The 19,169-nt window shown below is 41.6% G+C and overlaps 1 protein-coding gene across 1 annotated transcript in view; it reads right to left on the bottom strand.

Moving 5' to 3' along the window:
* LOC128642702 (uncharacterized) overlaps positions 1-19,169 on the bottom strand; it is a 282,968-nt gene that overhangs the window by 214,312 nt on the left and 49,487 nt on the right. The window contains exons 8-9 of the mRNA XM_053695480.1: positions 19,007-19,083; positions 18,849-18,938 (exon numbers count right to left, since the gene is read on the bottom strand). Coding sequence (XP_053551455.1) covers positions 18,849-18,938; positions 19,007-19,083 — 167 coding nt within the window. The remainder of the gene's footprint in view (positions 1-18,848; positions 18,939-19,006; positions 19,084-19,169) is intronic.

Raw genomic sequence — 19,169 nt, 5'->3', positions numbered from 1 at the left:
ACGCAGTATCAGACATGGCCCTAGTATTATCAGCGCACTCTGTTCTCACCCCAGAGTGATCACGCTTGCCTCTTAGTTCTGGTAATTTAGCCAAAACTTCGGTCATAACAGTAGCCATATCTTGTAATGTTATCTGTAATGGCCGCCCAGATGTACTAGGCGCCACAATATCACGCACCTCCCGGGCGGGAGATGCAGGTACTGACACGTGAGGCGAGTTAGTCGGCATAACTCTCCCCTCGCTGTTTGGTGAAATTTGTTCAATTTGTACAGATTGGCTTTTATTTAAAGTAGCATCAATACAGTTAGTACATAAATTTCTATTGGGCTCCACCTTGGCATTGGAACAAATGACACAGGTATCTTCCTCTGAATCAGACATGTTTAACACACTAGCAATAAACTTGCAACTTGGTTACAATCTTATTTAACAAAAACGTACTGTGCCTCAAAGAAGCACTAAACGATTAAATGACAGTTGAAATAATGAACTGAAAAAACAGTTATAGCATCAATCCTTAAAAACAACACAACTTTTAGCAAAGGTTTGTTCCCATTAGTAAAGTAACAATAATTAAATTTGAAGCATAAAAATTACAGAGCAACGTTTTTAATCACAGTCAATATATAAGTCTCACAGCTCTGCTGAGAGAATCTACCTCCCTCCAAAGAAGTTTGAAGACCCCTGAGTTCTGTTAGAGATGAACCGGATCATGCAGGAAATACAAGAGTAACTGACTGGAAATTTTTGATGCGTAGCAAAGAGCGCCAAAAACGGCCCCTCCCCCTCACACACAGCAGTGAGAGAGAAACGAAACTGTCACAATTAAAACAAGCAACTGCCAAGTGGAAAAATAATGCCCAAACATTTATTCACTCAGTACCTCAGAAAATGCAAACGATTCTACATTCCAGCAAAAACGTTTAACATAATAAATACCTATTAAAAGGTTTAATGTACTTTTAACAGAGTAATTCCAGTGAAATACCATCCCCAGAATACTGAAGTGTAGAGTATACATACATGTCATTATAACGGTATGGCAGGATTTTCTCATCAATTCCATTCAGAAAATAAAAACTGCTACATACCTCAATGCAGATTCATCTGCCCGCTGTCCCCTGATCTGAAGCTTTTACCTCCCTCAGATGGCCGAGAAACAGCAATATGATCTTAACTACTCCGGTTAAAATCATAGTAAAAACTCTGGTAGATTCTTCTTCAAACTCTGCCAGAGAGGCAATAACACGCTCCGGTGCTATTGTAAAATAACAAACTTTTGATTGAAGTTATAAAAACTAAGTATAATCACCATAGTCCTCTCACACATCCTATCTAGTCGTTGGGTGCAAGAGAATGACTGGGAGTGACGTAGAGGGGAGGAGCTATATGCAGCTCTGCTGGGTGAATCCTCTTGCATTTCCTGTTGGGGAGGAGTTATATCCCAGAAGTAATGATGACCCGTGGACTGATCACACATAACAGAAGAAAGTTCCTTCTTTTTTGGGAACCACAAACAGGTTTGAGTAAAAACCCAGTCCTTGTTCTGCAATTGGAACTGGGTATATCACTCCCATCATATGTAGATCTTCTACACAGCGTAAGAACGCCTCTTTCTTTGTCTGGTCTGTAGACAGACGAGAAATGTGGAACCTTCCCCTTGGAGGGGAGTCCTTGAATTCTAGAAGATATCCCTGGGTAACAATTTCTAAAGCCCAGGGATCGTGAACATCTCTTGCCCAGGCCTGAGCGAAGAGAGAAAGTCTGCCCCCTACTAGATCCGGTCCCGGATCGGGGGCTACCCCTTCATGCTGTCTTGGTAGCAGCTGCAGGCTTTTTGGCCTGTTTACCCTTGTTCCAGCCCTGGTAAGGCTTCCAGGTTGCCTTGGGCTGTGAAGTGTTACCCTCTTGCTTTGCAGCTGTAGAGGCTGAAGCGGGACCGCTCCTGAAATTACGAAAGGAACGAAAAACATAATTTATGCTTACCTGATAAATTTATTTCTCTTGTAGTGTATCCAGTCCACGGATCATCCATTACTTGTGGGATATTCTCCTTCCCAACAGGAAGTTGCAAGAGGATCACCCACAGCAGAGCTGCTATATAGCTCCTCCCCTCACTGCCATATCCAGTCATTCGACCGAAACAAGCCGAGAAAGGAGAAACCATAGGGTGCAGTGGTGACTGTAGTTTAATTAAAATTTAGACCTGCCTGAAAAGGACAGGGCGGGCCGTGGACTGGATACACTACAAGAGAAATAAATTTATCAGGTAAGCATAAATTATGTTTTCTCTTGTTAAGTGTATCCAGTCCACGGATCATCCATTACTTGTGGGATACCAATACCAAAGCTAAAGTACACGGATGATGGGAGGGACAAGGCAGGAACTTAAACGGAAGGAACCACTGCCTGTAGAACCTTTCTCCCAAAAACAGCCTCCGAAGAAGCAAAAGTATTAAATTTGAAAAATTTGGAAAAAATATGAAGGGAAGCCACAGCTCTAGTAGAATGAGCTGTAATCCTTTCAGGAGGCTGCTGTCCAGCAGTCTCATAGGCTAAACGGATTATACTCTGAAGCCAAAAAGAAAGAGAGGTTGCCGAGGCCTTCTGACCTCTCCTCTGTCCAGAGTAAACAACAAACAGGTTAGATGTTTGGCGAAAATCTTTAGTAGCCTGTAAGTAAAACTTCAAGGACTACGTCTAGATTATGCAAAAGACGTTCCTTCTTTGAAGAAGGATTAGGACATAATGATGGAACAACAATCTCTTGATTGATATTCTTGTTAGAAACCACCTTAGGTAAAAACCCAGGTTTTGTACGCAGAACAACTTTATCTGAATGAAAGATCAGATAAGGAGAATCACAATGTAAGGCAGATAACTCCGAGACTCTTCGAGCCGAGGAAATAGCCATCAGAAAAAGAACTTTCCATGAAAGAAGTTTGATATCAATAGAATGAAGGGGTTCAAACGGAACCCCTTGAAGAACTTTAAGAACCAAGTTTAAGCTCCATGGAGGAGCAACAGGTTTAAACACAGGCTTAATTCTAACTAAAGCCTGACAAAATGCCTGAACGTCTGGAACTTCTATAAAAACACAAATACAGGGAGCGCTAATGAAAGCTGCTAATATGTGAGAATAGAGGATAGGATAGGGCTAGTGATTATAAACATATGCTGATAGCAAAAATAGCTCACAAAATCAGTAAATTAAATAAAATATATATTTAATAAACCCTAGTACAAAGTAAAATGGCCTAAAACATATAATAACAGGTATAAAAATTAAATAAAAATAAAAAACCACCGGTGGTATGAAGGATTAGGAATTGAAAATAAAGTCCGTTTTGAGCTCAAATAATAAGTCCAAAGAAACAAAGTTCATTAGTAGAAAATGCAGATAAAAAACAATAAAGTTCGGTTAAAAGCAGGGTTCGCAGCAAAGTCAGTCTGTTTGGCTGAATCAATGTAACATTCAAGTAAAGCTTTGTAGGTGGCTAAAAGGACAATCTGCATTCAAGTAGAAAAGTCTGTGTCATAGATAATTCGTTTGACTCACCCAGAATACGAAGCTATTTTCTGTTATGCTTCTCCGTGTGCAAGTGTAATAAGTGAGATGTACACACGTTTAGACCCTTGGTGGACAGGAGATTACCTTTCAGATGAGCGGTATCGCTCCAGCGTATACTCTGAAAGGTAATCTCCTGTCCACCAAGGGTCTAAACGTGTGTACATCTCACTTATTACACTTGCACACGGAGAAGCATAACAGAAAATAGCTTTGTATTTTGGGTGAGTCAAACAAATTATCTATGACACAGACTTTTCTACTTGAATGCAGATTGTCCTTTTAGCCACCTACAAAGCTTTACTTGAATGTTACATTGATTCAGCCAAACAGACTGACTTTGCTGCGAACCCTGCTTTTAACCGAACTTTATTGTTTTTTATCTGCATTTTCTACTAATGAACTTTGTTTCTTTGGACTTATTATTTGAGCTCAAAACGGACTTTATTTTCAATTCCTAATCCTTCATACCACCGGTGGTTTTTTATTTTTATTTCATTTTTATACCTGTTATTATATGTTTTAGGCCATTTTACCTTGTACTAGGGTTTATTAAATATATATTTTATTTAATTTACTGATTTTGTGAGCTATTTTTGCTATCGGCATATGTTTATAATCACTAGCCCTATCCTATCCTCTATTCTCACATATTAGCAGCTTTCATTAGCGCTCCCTGTATTTGTGTTTTTATAGTTATTGTTTGGAGGTATTTTTGGAACTAACCTCTTTTTTCAGGGCAGCCATATTTTGTGCTATTTATAGACCTCCTTTTTACCTTATATACCGTCTGGAACTTCTGCCAGACGCTTGTGTAAAAGAATAGACAGAGCAGAAATCTGTCCCTTTAAAGAACTAGCTGATAATCCTTTGTCCAAACCCTCTTGGAGGAAGGACAATATCCTAGGAATCCTAACCCTACTCCATGAGTAATTCTTGGATTCACACCAATGAAGATATTTACGCCATATCTTGTGGTAAATTTTCCTGGTGACAGGCTTTCATGCCTGTATTAAGGTATCAATTACTGACTCGGAGAAGCCACGCTTTGATAGGATCAAGCGCTCAATCTCCATGCAGTCAGTCTCAGAGAAAGTAGATTCGGATGATTGAAAGGACCTTGTATTAGAAGGTCTTGTCTCAGAGGCAGAGTCCATGGTGGAAAGGATGACATGTCCACTAGGTCTGCATACCAGGTCCTGCGTGGCCACGCAGGCGCTATCAATATCACCGATGCTCTTTCCTGTTTGATTTTGGCAATCAGACGAGAGAGCAGAGGAAACGGTGGAAACACATAAGCCAGGTTGAAGAACCAAGGCGCTGCTAGAGCATCTATCAGTGCCGCTTCTGGGTCCCTGGACCTGGATCTGTAACAAGGAACCTTGGCGTTCTGGCGAGACGCCATGAGATCCAATTCTGGTTTGCCCCAACGGAGAACCAATTGAGCAAACACCTCCGGATGGAGTTCCCATTCCCCCGGATGAAAAGTCTGACGACTTAGAAAATCCGCCTCCCAGTTCTCTACACCTGGGATATGGATCGCTGACAGGTGGCAAGAGTGAGTCTCTGCCCAGCAAATTATCTTGGAGACTTCTGACATCGCTAGGGAACTCCTGGTTCCCCCTTGATGGTTGATGTAAGCCACAGTCGTGATGTTGTCCGACTGAAATCTGATGAACCTCAGTGTTGCTAGCTGAGGCCAAGCCAGAAGAGCATTGAATATTGCTCTTAACTCCAGAATATTTATTGGGAGGAGTTTCTCCTCCTGAGTCCATGAACCCTGAGCCTTCAGGGAGTTCCAGACTGCACCCCAACCTAGAAGGCTGGCATCTGTTGTTACAATTGTCCAATCTGGTCTGCGAAAGGTCATACCCTTGGACAGATGGGCCCGAGATAACCACCAGAGAAGAGAATCTCTGGTTTCCTGATCCAGATTTAGTAGAGGGGACAAATCTGTGTAATCCCCATTCCACTGACTGAGCATGCATAATTGCAGCGGTCTGAGATGCAGGCGCGCGAATGGCACTATGTCCATCGCCGCTACCATTAAGCCGATTACTTCCATGCACTGAGCCACCGTGGGGCGCGGAATGGAGTGAAGAACACGGCAAGCATTTAGAAGTTTTGATAACCTGGACTCCGTCAGGTAAATTTTTATTTCTACAGAATCTATTAGAGTCCCTAGGAAGGAAACCCTCGTGAGAGGAGATAGAGAACTCTTTTCTTCGTTCACTTTCCACCCATGCGACCTCAGGAATGCCAGAACTATCTCTGTATGAGATTTGGCAATTTGAAAGCTTGACGTCTGTATCAGGATATCGTCCAGGTAAGGAGCCACCGCTATGCCTCACGGTCTTAGGACCGCCAGAAGTGAGCCCAGAACCTTTGTAAAAATTCTTGGGGCTGTAGCCAACCCGAATGGAAGAGCTACAAATTGGTAATGCCTGTCTAGAAAGGCAAACCTCAGGAACTGATGACGATTCTTGTGAATCGGAATGTGAAGGTAGGCATCCTTTAAGTCCACTGTGGTCATGTATTGACCCTCTTGGATCATGGGTAAAATGGTTCGAATAGTTTCCATCTTGAATGACGGAACTCTGAGGAATTTGTTTAGGATCTTTAAATCCAAAATTGATTTGAAGGTTCCCTCTTTTTTGGGAACCACAACCAGATTTGAATAAAACCCCTGTCCTTGTTCCGTCCGCGGAACTGGATTGATCACTCCCATTACAAGGAGATCTTGTACGCAGCTTAGGAATGCCTCTTTCTTTATCTGGTTTGCAGATAATCTTGAAAGGTGAAATCTCCCTTGTGGAGGAGAAGCTTTGAAGTCCAGAAGATATCCCTGAGATATGATCTCCAACGCCCAGGAATCCTGAACATCTCTTGCCCACGCCTGGGCGAAGAGAGAGAGTCTGCCCCCTACTAGATCCGTTGTCGGATAGGGGGGCGCTCGTTTATGCTGTCTTAGAGGCAGCAGCAGGCTTTCTGGCCTGCTTGCCCTTGTTCCAGGACTGGTTAGGTTTCCAGGCCTGCTTGGATTGAGCAAAAGTTCCCTCTTGTTTTGAAGCAGAGGAAGTTGATGCTGCACCTGCCTTGAAATTTCGAAAGGCACGAAAATTAGACTGTTTGGCCTTTGATTTGGCCCTGTCCTGAGGAAGGGTATGACCTTTACCTCCAGTAATGTCAGCAATAATTTCTTTCAAACCAGGCCCGAATAAGGTCTGCCCCTTGAAAGGAATGTTGAGTAATTTAGACTTTGAAGTCACATCAGCTGACCAGGATTTGAGCCATAGCGCCCGACGCGCCTGGATGGCGAATCTGGAATTCTTAGCCGTTAGTTTAGTCAAATGAACAATGGCATCAGAAACAAATGAGTTAGCTAGCTTAAGAGTTCTAAGCTTGTCAACAATTTCAGTCAATGGAGCTGTATGGATGGCCTCTTCCAGGGCCTCAAACCAGAATGCCGCCGCAGCAGTGACAGGCGCAATGCATGCAAGGGGCTGTAAAATAAAACCTTGTTGAATAAACATTTTCTTAAGGTAACCCTCTAATTTTTTTATCCATTGGATCTGAAAAAGCACAACTGTCCTCAACCGGGATAGTGGTACGCTTTGCTAAAGTAGAAACTGCTCCCTCCACCTTAGGGACAGTCTGCCATAAGTCCTGTGTAGTGGCATCTATTGGAAACATTTTTCTAAATATAGGAGGTGGGGAAAAGGGCACACCGGGCCTATCCCACTCCTTACTAATAATTTCTGTAAGCCTTTTAGGTATTGGAAAAACATCAGTACTCACCGGCACTGCATAGTATTTATCCAGCCTACACAATTTCTCTGGCACTGCAATTGTGTCACAGTCATTCAGAGCAGCTAATACCTCCCCAAGCAATACAAAGAGGTTCTCAAGCTTAAATTTAAAATTAGAAATCTCTGAATCAGGTCTCCCCGATGCAGAGACGTCACCCACAGACTGAAGCTCTCCGTCCTCAGGTTCTGCATATTGTGACGCAGTATCAGACATGGCTCTTACAGCATCTACGCGCTCTGTATCTCGTCTATCCCCAGAGCTATCGAGCTTGCCTCTCAATTCAGGCAATCTGGATAATACCTCTGACAGGGTATTATTCATGATTGCAGCCATGTCCTGCAAAGTAATCGCTATGGGCGTCCCTGATGTACTTGGCGCCATATTAGCGTGCGTCCCTTGAGCGGGAGGCGAAGGGTCCGACACGTGGGGAGAGTTAGTCGGCATAACTTCCCCCTCGACAGACCCCTCTGGTGACAATTCTTTTATAGATAAAGACTGATCTTTACTGTTTAAGGTGAAATCAATACATTTAGTACACATTCTCCTATGGGGCTCCACCATGGCTTTTAAACATAATGAACAAGTATCCTCTGTTTCAGACATGTTTGTACAGACTAGCAATGAGACTAGCAAGCTTGGAAAACACTTTAAAGCAAGTTAACAAGCAATATAAAAAACGTTACTGTGCCTTTAAGAGAAACAAATTTTGACAAAATTTGAAATAACAGTGAAAAAAGGCAGTTACACTTACAAAATTTTTACATTGTATGTAACAAGTAAGCAGAGCATTGCACCCACTTGCAAATGGATGATTAACCCCTTAATAACAAAAACAGAATAATAAATGACAAAAACATTTTTTAAACACAGGCACAACAACTGCCACAGTCTACTGTGATTGTTACCCTCCTCAAACACGACTTTGAAGCCTTTTGAGCCCTTCAGAGATGTCCTGTATCATGCAGAGGGAAGCTGAATGTCTCTGTCAGTATTTTTAGCTGCACAGAAAAGCACTAAAATAGGCCCTTCCCACTCATATTGCAACAGTGGAAAGCCTCAGGAACTGTTTCTAGGCAAAAATCAAACCAGCCATGTGGAAAAAAACTAGGCCCCAATAAGTTTTGTCACCAAACATATATAAAAACGATTAAACATGCCAGCAAACGTTTTATATTACACTTTTATAAGAGTATGTATCTCTATTAATAAGCCTGATACCAGTCGCTATCACTGCATTTAAGGCTTTACTTACATTAATCCGGTATCAGCAGCATTTTCTAGCAAATTCCATCCCTAGAAAAATATTAACATACCTTATTGCAGGAAAACCTGCACGCCATTCCCTCTCTGAAGTTACCTCACTCCTCAGAATATGTGAGAACAGCAATGGATCTTAGTTACTTCTGCTAAGATCATAGAAATCACAGGCAGATTCTTCTTCTAATGCTGCCTGAGATGAAACAGTACACTCCGGTACCATTTAAAAATAACAAACTTTTGATTGAAGTTAAAAAACTAACTATAATACACCACTCTCCTCTTACTACGTCCATCTTTGTTGAGAGTTGCAAGAGAATGACTGGGTATGACAGTGAGGGGAGGAGCTATATAGCAGCTCTGCTGTGGGTGATCCTCTTGCAACTTCCTGTTGGGAAGGAGAATATCCCACAAGTAATGGATGATCCGTGGACTGGATACACTTAACAAGAGAAATTAGCTTTGTTTTTAGCCTTAAAAGGCTTGTCCTGAGGGAGAGCATGGCCCTTTCCCCCGGTGATTTCTGAAATAATCTCTTTCAATTCTGGCCCAAAAAGGGTCTTTCCTTTGAAAGGGATATTTAACAATTTGGATTTTGACGACACATCAGCCGACCAAGACTTGAGCCAAAGTGCTCTGCGCGCCATAATGGCGAAACCTGAATTTTTTGCCGCTAACTTAGCTAATTGCAAAGCGGCATCTGTGATAAAAGAATTAGCTAGCTTTAGAGCCTTAATTCTATCCATAATTTCGTCATATGAGGTCTCCGTCTGGAGCGACTCCTCCAGCGCCTCAAACCAGAAAGCCGCTGCAGTAGTTACAGGAATAATGCGGGCAATAGGTTGGAGAAGAAAACCTTGTTGAACAAAAATTTTCTTAAGTAAACCTTCTAACTTTTTATCCATAGGATCTTTAAAAGCACAACTGTCTTCAATTGGTATGGTTGTGCGTTTAGCAAGTAAAGAAACAGCCCCCTCTACCTTAGGGACCGTCTGCCACGAGTCCCGCCTGGGGTCATTTATGGGGAACATTTTCTTAAAAATAGGGGGGGGGACAAAAGGGACACCTGGTCTATCCCACTCCCTAGTAACAATATCCGCAACCCTCTTAGGGGTTTGGAAATGCATCAGTGTATACAGGGACCTCTAGGTACTTGTCCATTTTACACAACTTCTCTGGGACCACCATAGGGTCACAATCATCCAGAGTAGCTAATACCTCCCTGACTAATACGCGGAGGTGTTCCAATTTAAATTTAAACGCTAATGAATCTGACTCTGCCTGATGAGAAACCTTTCCTGAATCGGAAATTTCTCCCTCAGACATCAAATCCCTCACCCCCACTTCGGAGCGTTGTGAGGGCACATCAGATAAGGCTACCAAAGCTTCAGACTGCTCATAATCTGTTCTTAAAACAGAGCTATCGCGCTTTGCAGGAAAAACTGGCAGTTTGGATAGAAAGGCCGCAAGGGAATTATCCATGACTGTCGCTAGCTGTTGCAATGTAATAGGGGCAGACGCACTAGAGGTACTAGGCATCGCTTGCGCGGGCGTAACTGGTTGTGACACATAGGGAGAGGTAGACGGACTATCCTCGTTACCTTCAGTCTGAGAATCATCTAGGGCCACACTTTTAAGCGCAACAATATGAGCTTTAAAGTGTATAGACATATTAGTGCAATTGGGACACATTCTGAGAGGGGGTTCCACCATGGCTTCTAAACACATTGAACAAGGATTTTCCTTAGTGTCAGACATGTTTAACAGACTAGTAGTATACACAAGCAGGCTTGGAAAACACTTAAATCAAATAAAAAACACAATTTGAAAAAACGTTACTGTGCCTTTAAGAAATAAAAAGAGCACACAATTTTACAAAACAGTGAAAAATGCAGCAATCCTTTTGAAATTTTCACAGTATGTACCTAAGGCTTTAATATGATTGCACCACAATTTGCAGAATGATTAACCCCTTAATGCCCAAACCGGAGCAGCCTAAAGCCAGCAACCGGTTAAATATCTACAGCACCTTGCCACAGCTTACTGCTGTGGCCCTACCTGCCCTTAGGGATCAGTTTTGGGGGGAAAAAAGCTTCTTTTAGGTCCTCAATCAGCAGCTGGACCCTCCATGTGAAGCAGCATGAACGGTCTTTCAATTCTAACTGCGCATCTGAGGCACGAAATTAGGCCCCTCCCACTCCACTCCGGAGTTGTGAGGCCTGCAAAAATCACTTCTAAGTGACTAAATTTTTGCCATGTGGATAATAACCCCAGAAAACACTCCAAAGTGCTTAAAAAAGTGTCTCCAACGAGTATTTCTTAAACAAATAATCGATTGCCCTGAATTAGTGTCAACCAGCCTAATTAGCCCTGTTATGTAAGAATTCAATTCTTTACAAAGTCTCAGAACATAGCTTACCCTCCCCACATGGGGATCTTGTCAGTCTTCTAGCATTATCTCAGTCTTGTCTAGAAATAAATGACTGAACATACCTCATTGCAGTCAAGCCTGCAGACTGTTCCCCCCAACTGAAGTTTTCTGGTACTCCTCAGTCCTGTGTGGGAACAGCAGTGGATTTTAGTTACAACATGCTAAAATCATTTTCCTCTCAGCAGAAATCTTCATCACTTTTCTGCTAGAGAGTAAATAGTACAAACCGGTACCATTTAAAAATAACAAACTTTTGATTGAAGATATAAAACTACAATTCTAACACCACATTCTCTTTACTCTCCCGTAGAGAGACCCTAGTGCTTAGAGCCGGCAAAGAGAATGACTGGGGGGTGGAGCTAGAGGGGGAGCTATATGGACAGCTCTGCTGTGTGCTCTCTTTACCACTTCCTGTAGGGAATGAGAATATCCCACAAGTAAAGGATGAATCCGTGGACTGGATACACCTTGCAAGAGAAATAATTTCATATGTAAATTTTGTTTTGCTTGTGCACAAACACACAGACGTTTCCCCGCCCTTAAATGACGTTAGGAAGTCACCGGATACAAATGCTACCTGCTCAATATATTAAAGTTAAAAAATAAGCACTTTTACACAATCTTATGGTTAGGAATAACCAGTATATAACAAATACAAATCAGTAATCTAACAAACATATATGCCTTCTATACCCACAATGCCCCTGTACAAATCCCTTAGACACACACACAGATCACAGGTAAATTGCACACGTCACCTATTAATATCACCACACACAGATCTAGATTAAAAGTGGAACGCTAATTTATTGCGCGCCCATAACTGGGAACATTATCCAGGTTACAGGCGAGCAATAAAAAACCAGCCATTACAAGTGGCTAGTTATTGCTACTGTGATCTCTGGTTAATTTTCCTAATTGACCCCAAAATAACAGAATTTATGTTTACCTGATAAATTACTTTCTCCAACGGTGTGTCCGGTCCACGGCGTCATCCTTACTTGTGGGATATTCTCCTCCCCAACAGGAAATGGCAAAGAGCCCAGCAAAGCTGGTCACATGATCCCTCCTAGGCTCCGCCTTCCCCAGTCATTCGACCGACGTAAAGGAGGAATATTTGCATAGGAGAAATCATATGATACCGTGGTGACTGTAGTTAAAGAAAATAAATTATCAGACCTGATTAAAAAAACCAGGGCGGGCCGTGGACCGGACACACCGTTGGAGAAAGTAATTTATCAGGTAAACATAAATTCTGTTTTCTCCAACATAGGTGTGTCCGGTCCACGGCGTCATCCTTACTTGTGGGAACCAATACCAAAGCTTTAGGACACGGATGAAGGGAGGGAGCAAATCAGGTCACCTAGATGGAAGGCACCACGGCTTGCAAAACCTTTCTCCCAAAAATAGCCTCAGAAGAAGCAAAAGTATCAAATTTGTAAAATGTAGTAAAAGTGTGCAGTGAAGACCAAGTCGCTGCCTTACATATCTGATCAACAGAAGCCTCGTTCTTGAAGGCCCATGTGGAAGCCACAGCCCTAGTGGAATGAGCTGTGATTCTTTCAGGAGGCTGCCGTCCGGCAGTCTCGTAAGCCAATCTGATGATGCTTTTAAGCCAAAAAGAGAGAGAGGTAGAAGTTGCTTTTTGACCTCTCCTTTTACCAGAATAAACAACAAACAAGGAAGATGTTTGTCTAAAATCCTTTGTAGCATCTAAATAGAATTTTAGAGCACGAACTACATCCAAATTGTGCAACAAACGTTCCTTCTTTGAAACTGGATTCGGACACAAAGAAGGCACGACTATCTCCTGGTTAATGTTTTTGTTAGAAACAACTTTCGGAAGAAAACCAGGTTTAGTACGCAAAACCACCTTATCTGCATGGAACACCAGATAAGGGGGAGAACACTGCAGAGCAGATAATTCTGAAACTCTTCTAGCAGAAGAAATTGCAACCAAAAACAAAACTTTCCAAGATAATAACTTAATATCAACGGAATGTAAGGGTTCAAACGGAACCCTCTGAAGAACTGAAAGAACTAAATTGAGACTCCAAGGAGGAGTCAAAGGTTTGTAAACAGGCTTGATTCTAACCAGAGCCTGAACAAAGGCTTGAACATCTGGCACAGCTGCCAGCTTTTTGTGAAGTAACACAGACAAGGCAGAAATCTGTCCCTTCAAAGAACTTGCAGATAATCCTTTCTCCAAACCTTCTTGAAGAAAGGATAGAATCTTAGGAATTTTTATCTTGTCCCAAGGGAATCCTTTAGATTCACACCAACAGATATATTTTTTCCATATTTTGTGGTAGATTTTTCTAGTTACAGGCTTTCTGGCCTGAACAAGAGTATCAATGACAGAATCTGAGAACCCTCGCTTTGATAAGATCAAGCGTTCAATCTCCAAGCAGTCAGTTGGAGTGAGACCAGATTCGGATGTTCGAACGGACCTTGAACAAGAAGGTCTCGTCTCAAAGGTAGCTTCCATGGTGGAGCCGATGACATATTCACCAGGTCTGCATACCAAGTCCTGCGTGGCCACGCAGGAGCTATCAAGATCACTGATGCCCTCTCCTGATTGATCCTGGCTACCAGCCTGGGGATGAGAGGAAACGGCGGGAATACATAAGCTAGTTTGAAGGTCCAAGGTGCTACTAGTGCATCTACTAGAGTCGCCTTGGGATCCCTGGATCTGGACCCGTAGCAAGGAACCTTGAAGTTCTGACGAGAGGCCATCAGATCCATGTCTGGAATGCCCCACAATTGAGTAATTTGGGCAAAGATTTCCGGATGGAGTTCCCACTCCCCCGGATGAAATGTCTGACGACTCAGAAAATCCGCTTCCCAATTTTCCACTCCTGGGATGTGGATTGCCGACAAGTGGCAGGAGTGAGTCTCCGCCCATTGAATGATTTTGGTCACTTCTTCCATCGCCAGGGAACTCCTTGTTCCCCCCTGATGGTTGATGTACGCAACAGTCGTCATGTTGTCTGATTGAAACCGTATGAATTTGGCCTTTGCTTGAAGGAATTGCTCAAAATTCACCAAAATTTCACCACAGTGTCTTAAAGCCTTAAAAGTATTGCACACCAAATTTGAAAGCTTTAACTCTTAAAATAACGGAACCGGAGCCGTTTTTATATTTAACCCCTTTACAGTCCCTGGTATCTGCTTTGCTGAGACCCAACCAAGCCCAAAGGGGAATACGATACCAAATGACGCCTTCAGAAAGTCTTTTCTATGTATCAGAGCTCCTCACACATGCATCTGCATGTCATGCTTCCCAAAAACAAGTGCGCAATAGAGGCGCGAAAATGAGGCTCTGCCTATGATTAGGGAAAGCCCCTAGAGAATAAGGTGTCCAATACAGTGCCTGCCGGTTATTTTACATAATTCCCAAGAATAAAATAATTCCTCAAAGCTATGAAGTATAAAATATGCTTATATCTCAATCGTTTTAGCCCAGAAAATGTCTACAGTCTTAAAAGCCCTTGTGAAGCCCTTTTTTTCTTATGTAATAAAAATGGCTTACCGGATCCCATAGGGAAAATGACAGCTTCCAGCATTACCAAGTCTTGTTAGAAATGTGTCATACCTCAAGCAGCAAAAGTCTGCTCACTGTTTCCCCCAACTGAAGTTAATTCCTCTCAACAGTCCTGTGTGGAAACAGCCATCGATTTTAGTAACGGTTGCTAAAATCATTTTCCTCTTACAAACAGAAATCTTCATCTCTTTTCTGTTTCAGAGTAAATAGTACATACCAGCACTATTTTAAAATAACAAACTCTTGATTGAATAATAAAAACTACAGTTAAACACCAAAAAACTCTAAGCCATCTCCGTGGAGATGTTGCCTGTACAACGGCAAAGAGAATGACTGGGGAAGGCGGAGCCTAGGAGGGATCATGTGACCAGCTTTGCTGGGCTCTTTGCCATTTCCTGTTGGGGAGGAGAATATCCCACAAGTAAGGATGACGCCGTGGACCGGACACACCTATGTTGGAGAAAATGTGGTTTATAGTTATTAATAAATTATTAATTTTTTTTAAATAACTGCAAGAAGCAGTTATGAGGGGTTAAAGTTAGCGGCTGTGAGGTGTTAGGGAAAAAACGGCACTGATAAATGCCTTTACATTGGGGTCTATGGGAACTGTGTGTTCCCTGTAAATACATATATATTTACATTTGCTGCCCATCACTGTGCAACTTACCTCCTCCACTGCCCCCATTGGAGCCTATGGTAGCGTGCAATGCGCTATGCGCATGTGAGCTCGCCTTCGCATTGCGGGCTACTTCAAATACCAGTGCACAATTGCGTGCACTGGTATTATGAGTTGAGCGCAAATATCTCGCTTGCGAAAGCGCAGTTTTGTGCTCCACCTGTTATCTGGTCCACTATGTATAGATTACGAGTGGATCGCTATTTATTGCTCCCGCTGTAACTCTGCACAAAAAGGGTATTAAAATAAACTAATTTATAAGGAAAGCATAAATTGTTTTCTTTCATAAGATGGTGAAAGTCCAGGACACATCACTTGTGAGATCCTATATCAAAGAAGTGAAGAGACCACCATGAAATATGGGGAGGACAATACAAGTATGTTACAGATCAGGCACGGCAGCCCACAGTACTTTCCTGCCAAAAGCAGCCTCTCAAGACACACAGGGGCTGATTTATCAAGTGTCGGGCGGACATCGCTAAATGCAGACAGAATATGCCGTCAGCATTTAACTTTGCACAAGCATTTCTAGTGAAATGCGTGTGCAATGCCGCCCCCTGTGGATTCGCTAGCAGGGGGTGTCAATCATCCCGATAGTGTCCGATCGGGCTGATTGCAGTCCAGTTAAGGAGCAGCGGTCTTAAGACCACTGCTTCTTAACTTAAATTTCCAGCGAACCTCAAGGCTCGCAAGGAAACATCTGCATCGGCAGCTTAGTAATTCGGCTCCATAGACATTAAAATGGTAGAACTACTGAAAGTTTGCAAAGGAGAGCAAGTGGCCGCCTTACACATCTGGTGTATAGAGGCCATATTACAGAAGGCCCAAGACGTGGCAAATGCTCTAGTGGAATGTGCAGTAATGAATTCAGGGGCTGTTTACCCCACAATCAAATATGCCTCACAAATTTAGGACTTATGCCTAGTGGCCAATTAAAAACTGGCATAGATTTGTGACCCTTACAAGGTCCAGAGAAACGGAAAAAACAAGAAAAATGAAAGTCTGAGAGATGTTCGTTTGCATTTTCCAAGAAACGTTATTGAAGAAAATTAGACAAAATACATATCATGTTATATAATTATATCAGCATGACTCAAAAAAAATGTACCTAAACAAAAAAATAAAAGGTCAATTAGTAAATATCATGATCCGGTTATAGCTCAAAATATGTCCAGTTCTTGCTTAAGGGTCGGCCCGAGCCAGCCAAAAAAGTCTGAAAGATGTTGTTGCTTAAGAGCTCTAACCACATCCAGTTTGTCAAAAAGCCAATACTTAGAATTCTTAGGAGCCGAGCACAAAGAAATCTCATGATTAACCATTTATGTAGATACTACCTTTAGAAGAAAGGAATATCTTGTTCATAACACAACCTTATCCTGATGACAAATCAAGAAAGGAGGGACACAAGATAGGGAAGGAACCTTTCTAGCTGAAGAAATAGCTACAAGATAAAACGCCTTCCCGAACAAACGTTGAAGATCTGATTGTTACAGTTTGTTCTTGTGTTGTTCTTTAATAAATGCCCCAAAGAGGTCTCCTACTACTCAACCCGATCATATTGTAACAATAATACTTGTCCAAACCACATTATTGTTCTATTACTACTCAGATTCCACAAGGGAACAATATGTGTACACACCCATGCTATTCCGTACATTGTATCTCCCTCCATATAATCAGGTGTTCTTCAAGAAGGATCTGTGTAGTGTGATCTTAAAGGGACACTGTACCCAAATTTTTTCTTTTGTAATTCAGAAAGAGCATGCAATTTTAAGCAACTTTCTAATTTACTCCTATTATCAATTTTTCTTCATTCTCTTGCTATCATTATTTGAAAAAGAAGGCATCTAAGCTTTTTTTATTTCAGTACTCTGGACAGCACTTTTTTATTGGTGGATGAATTTATCCACCAATCAGCAAGGACAACCCAGGTTGTTCACCAAAAATGGGCCGGCATCTAAACTTACATTCTTGCATTTCAAATAAAGATACCAAGAGAATGAAGAAAATTTGATAATAGGAGTAAATTAGAAAGTTGCTTAAAATTTCATGCTCAATCTGAATCACGAAAGAAATTTTTTGGGTACAGTGTCCCTTTAAAGGGATATGAAACCCCAACATGTTTTTTTGTGCTTCAGACAACAGATCATTTTAGAAAAAGTTTCCAATTTACTTTTATTATCAAATTTGCTTCATTCCAATGAAATTCTGTGTTGAAGAGCTACCTAGGTAGACATCTGGAGCACTACACGGCAGGAAATAGTGCTGCCCTCTGATCTTACAAATGGGCAAAACTGCTGCAATATAGCGCTCCAGAAATGGTCCAGTCCCTAAGCATAAGTCCCTGTTTTTCAACAAAAGATACCAATAGAACAAAGAAAAATGGATAAAATTAGTCAATTAGAAAGTTGCTTAAAATGGCTGCTCTATCTGAATCATACAAGACACGTCATATCCGTAGTTTTTTGTAATAGTGTGTAAAACAGCACGACAGTTAGCGTGACCATATCTAATTAAAGGGACACTATACCCAAACATTTTCTTTCATGATTAAGGTAGAGAATACAAATTTAAACAACATTCCAATTTACTTCTATTATCTAATTTGCTTAATTCTTTAGATATACTTTAATGAAGAAATAGCGATGCACACGGTGAACCAATCACAGGAGGCATCTATGTGCAGCTACCAATCAGCAGCTACTAAGCATATATAGATATGCTTTTCAGCAAAGAATATCAAGAGATTGAAGCAAAATAGATAATAAAAGTAAATTAGAAAGTTGTTTATAATAGTATGCTCTTTCTAAATCATGAAAGAAAAAAATTGGGTTTCATGTCCCTTTAAGGTACCGTGTTATCCAATGAGTCTGTAAAGTACCTTTTAGTTTGTATTTCAATATTAAGTTGTTTATTTTTCATAGGTTACTGATTTAAAGGGACACTGAACCCAAACTTTTCTTTCATGATTCAGATAAAATGTTATCTAAAAACCTCGGATCTGCCCTTTGTCATACACTTTTTTTAAAGCGACATAATGGGGTGGAGTATAACATGTCTTTAGTGAAAGAGTTAACAGCAATATTCTATTATTTATCTAGGCTAAGCTTTAGAATGCCATCAATAAAGGGAAGCTGTTAGTTTGCTACTTTATCGCTGCTATTCTGCAATTGCATTAACCCTTTGCTTATGAAATAGGAGCAGCTTACTCACACTATAAATCCCTCACATCTGCAGCTGACATCAGTTTTGTGAAAACAACATAATAAGGTGATAGACACACTTTGCAGTTTCTTCCTGTGTGCTAAGCACCACCATTGCCAGTAACTGGTTTTGTGAGTTAGTGAACTCCTGACTATTTCACTACAAACTTCCTAATGTTGGTAAATAAACCTCTCAATGCTATTTTACAAGACTTTAAAAGAGCAAAATACAAGATACACACATTCTTTCAATCCATTCTATTGTAATCAGTGTGTTCCCCTTTTTGTATATGTGATATATACACCCCTATTACACGCAGTAATACTGACCACAGATATCTACCAGCTGATACCATACCTGGGCTGCCGTCGCACAGTGATACACAGTGTTCTGGTGCACAGTCCTAAGATGCTTCAAAAGATGATCAGGTCCAAATGCCCATCCGACCTGCAGAAAAATATTTAATATCTCTGTATAAGAAACAAACTATTTCCTGCATTGGACTGATAGGTCACCTTCCATCCGGTGGCACTGAATGTCTTTCCGGCACTGCCAATAGTGATGGTGCGCTCCCACATCCCCGGGAGACTGGCTGCAAGGAAGAGAGAGAGCCTGAGGGCCGGTTGTACTGTAAGGCGCTAGACCATAGGGTCTGACGGGACTGCTAGAGCGCTTATC

The sequence above is a fragment of the Bombina bombina genome, chromosome 12 (assembly GCF_027579735.1).
Source record: "Bombina bombina isolate aBomBom1 chromosome 12, aBomBom1.pri, whole genome shotgun sequence".
In the NCBI taxonomy this organism is placed as follows: Eukaryota; Metazoa; Chordata; class Amphibia; order Anura; family Bombinatoridae; genus Bombina; species Bombina bombina.
The sequence above is the reverse complement of the archived record's forward strand: the minus strand, read 5'-3'. Positions and strand labels throughout refer to the sequence as shown.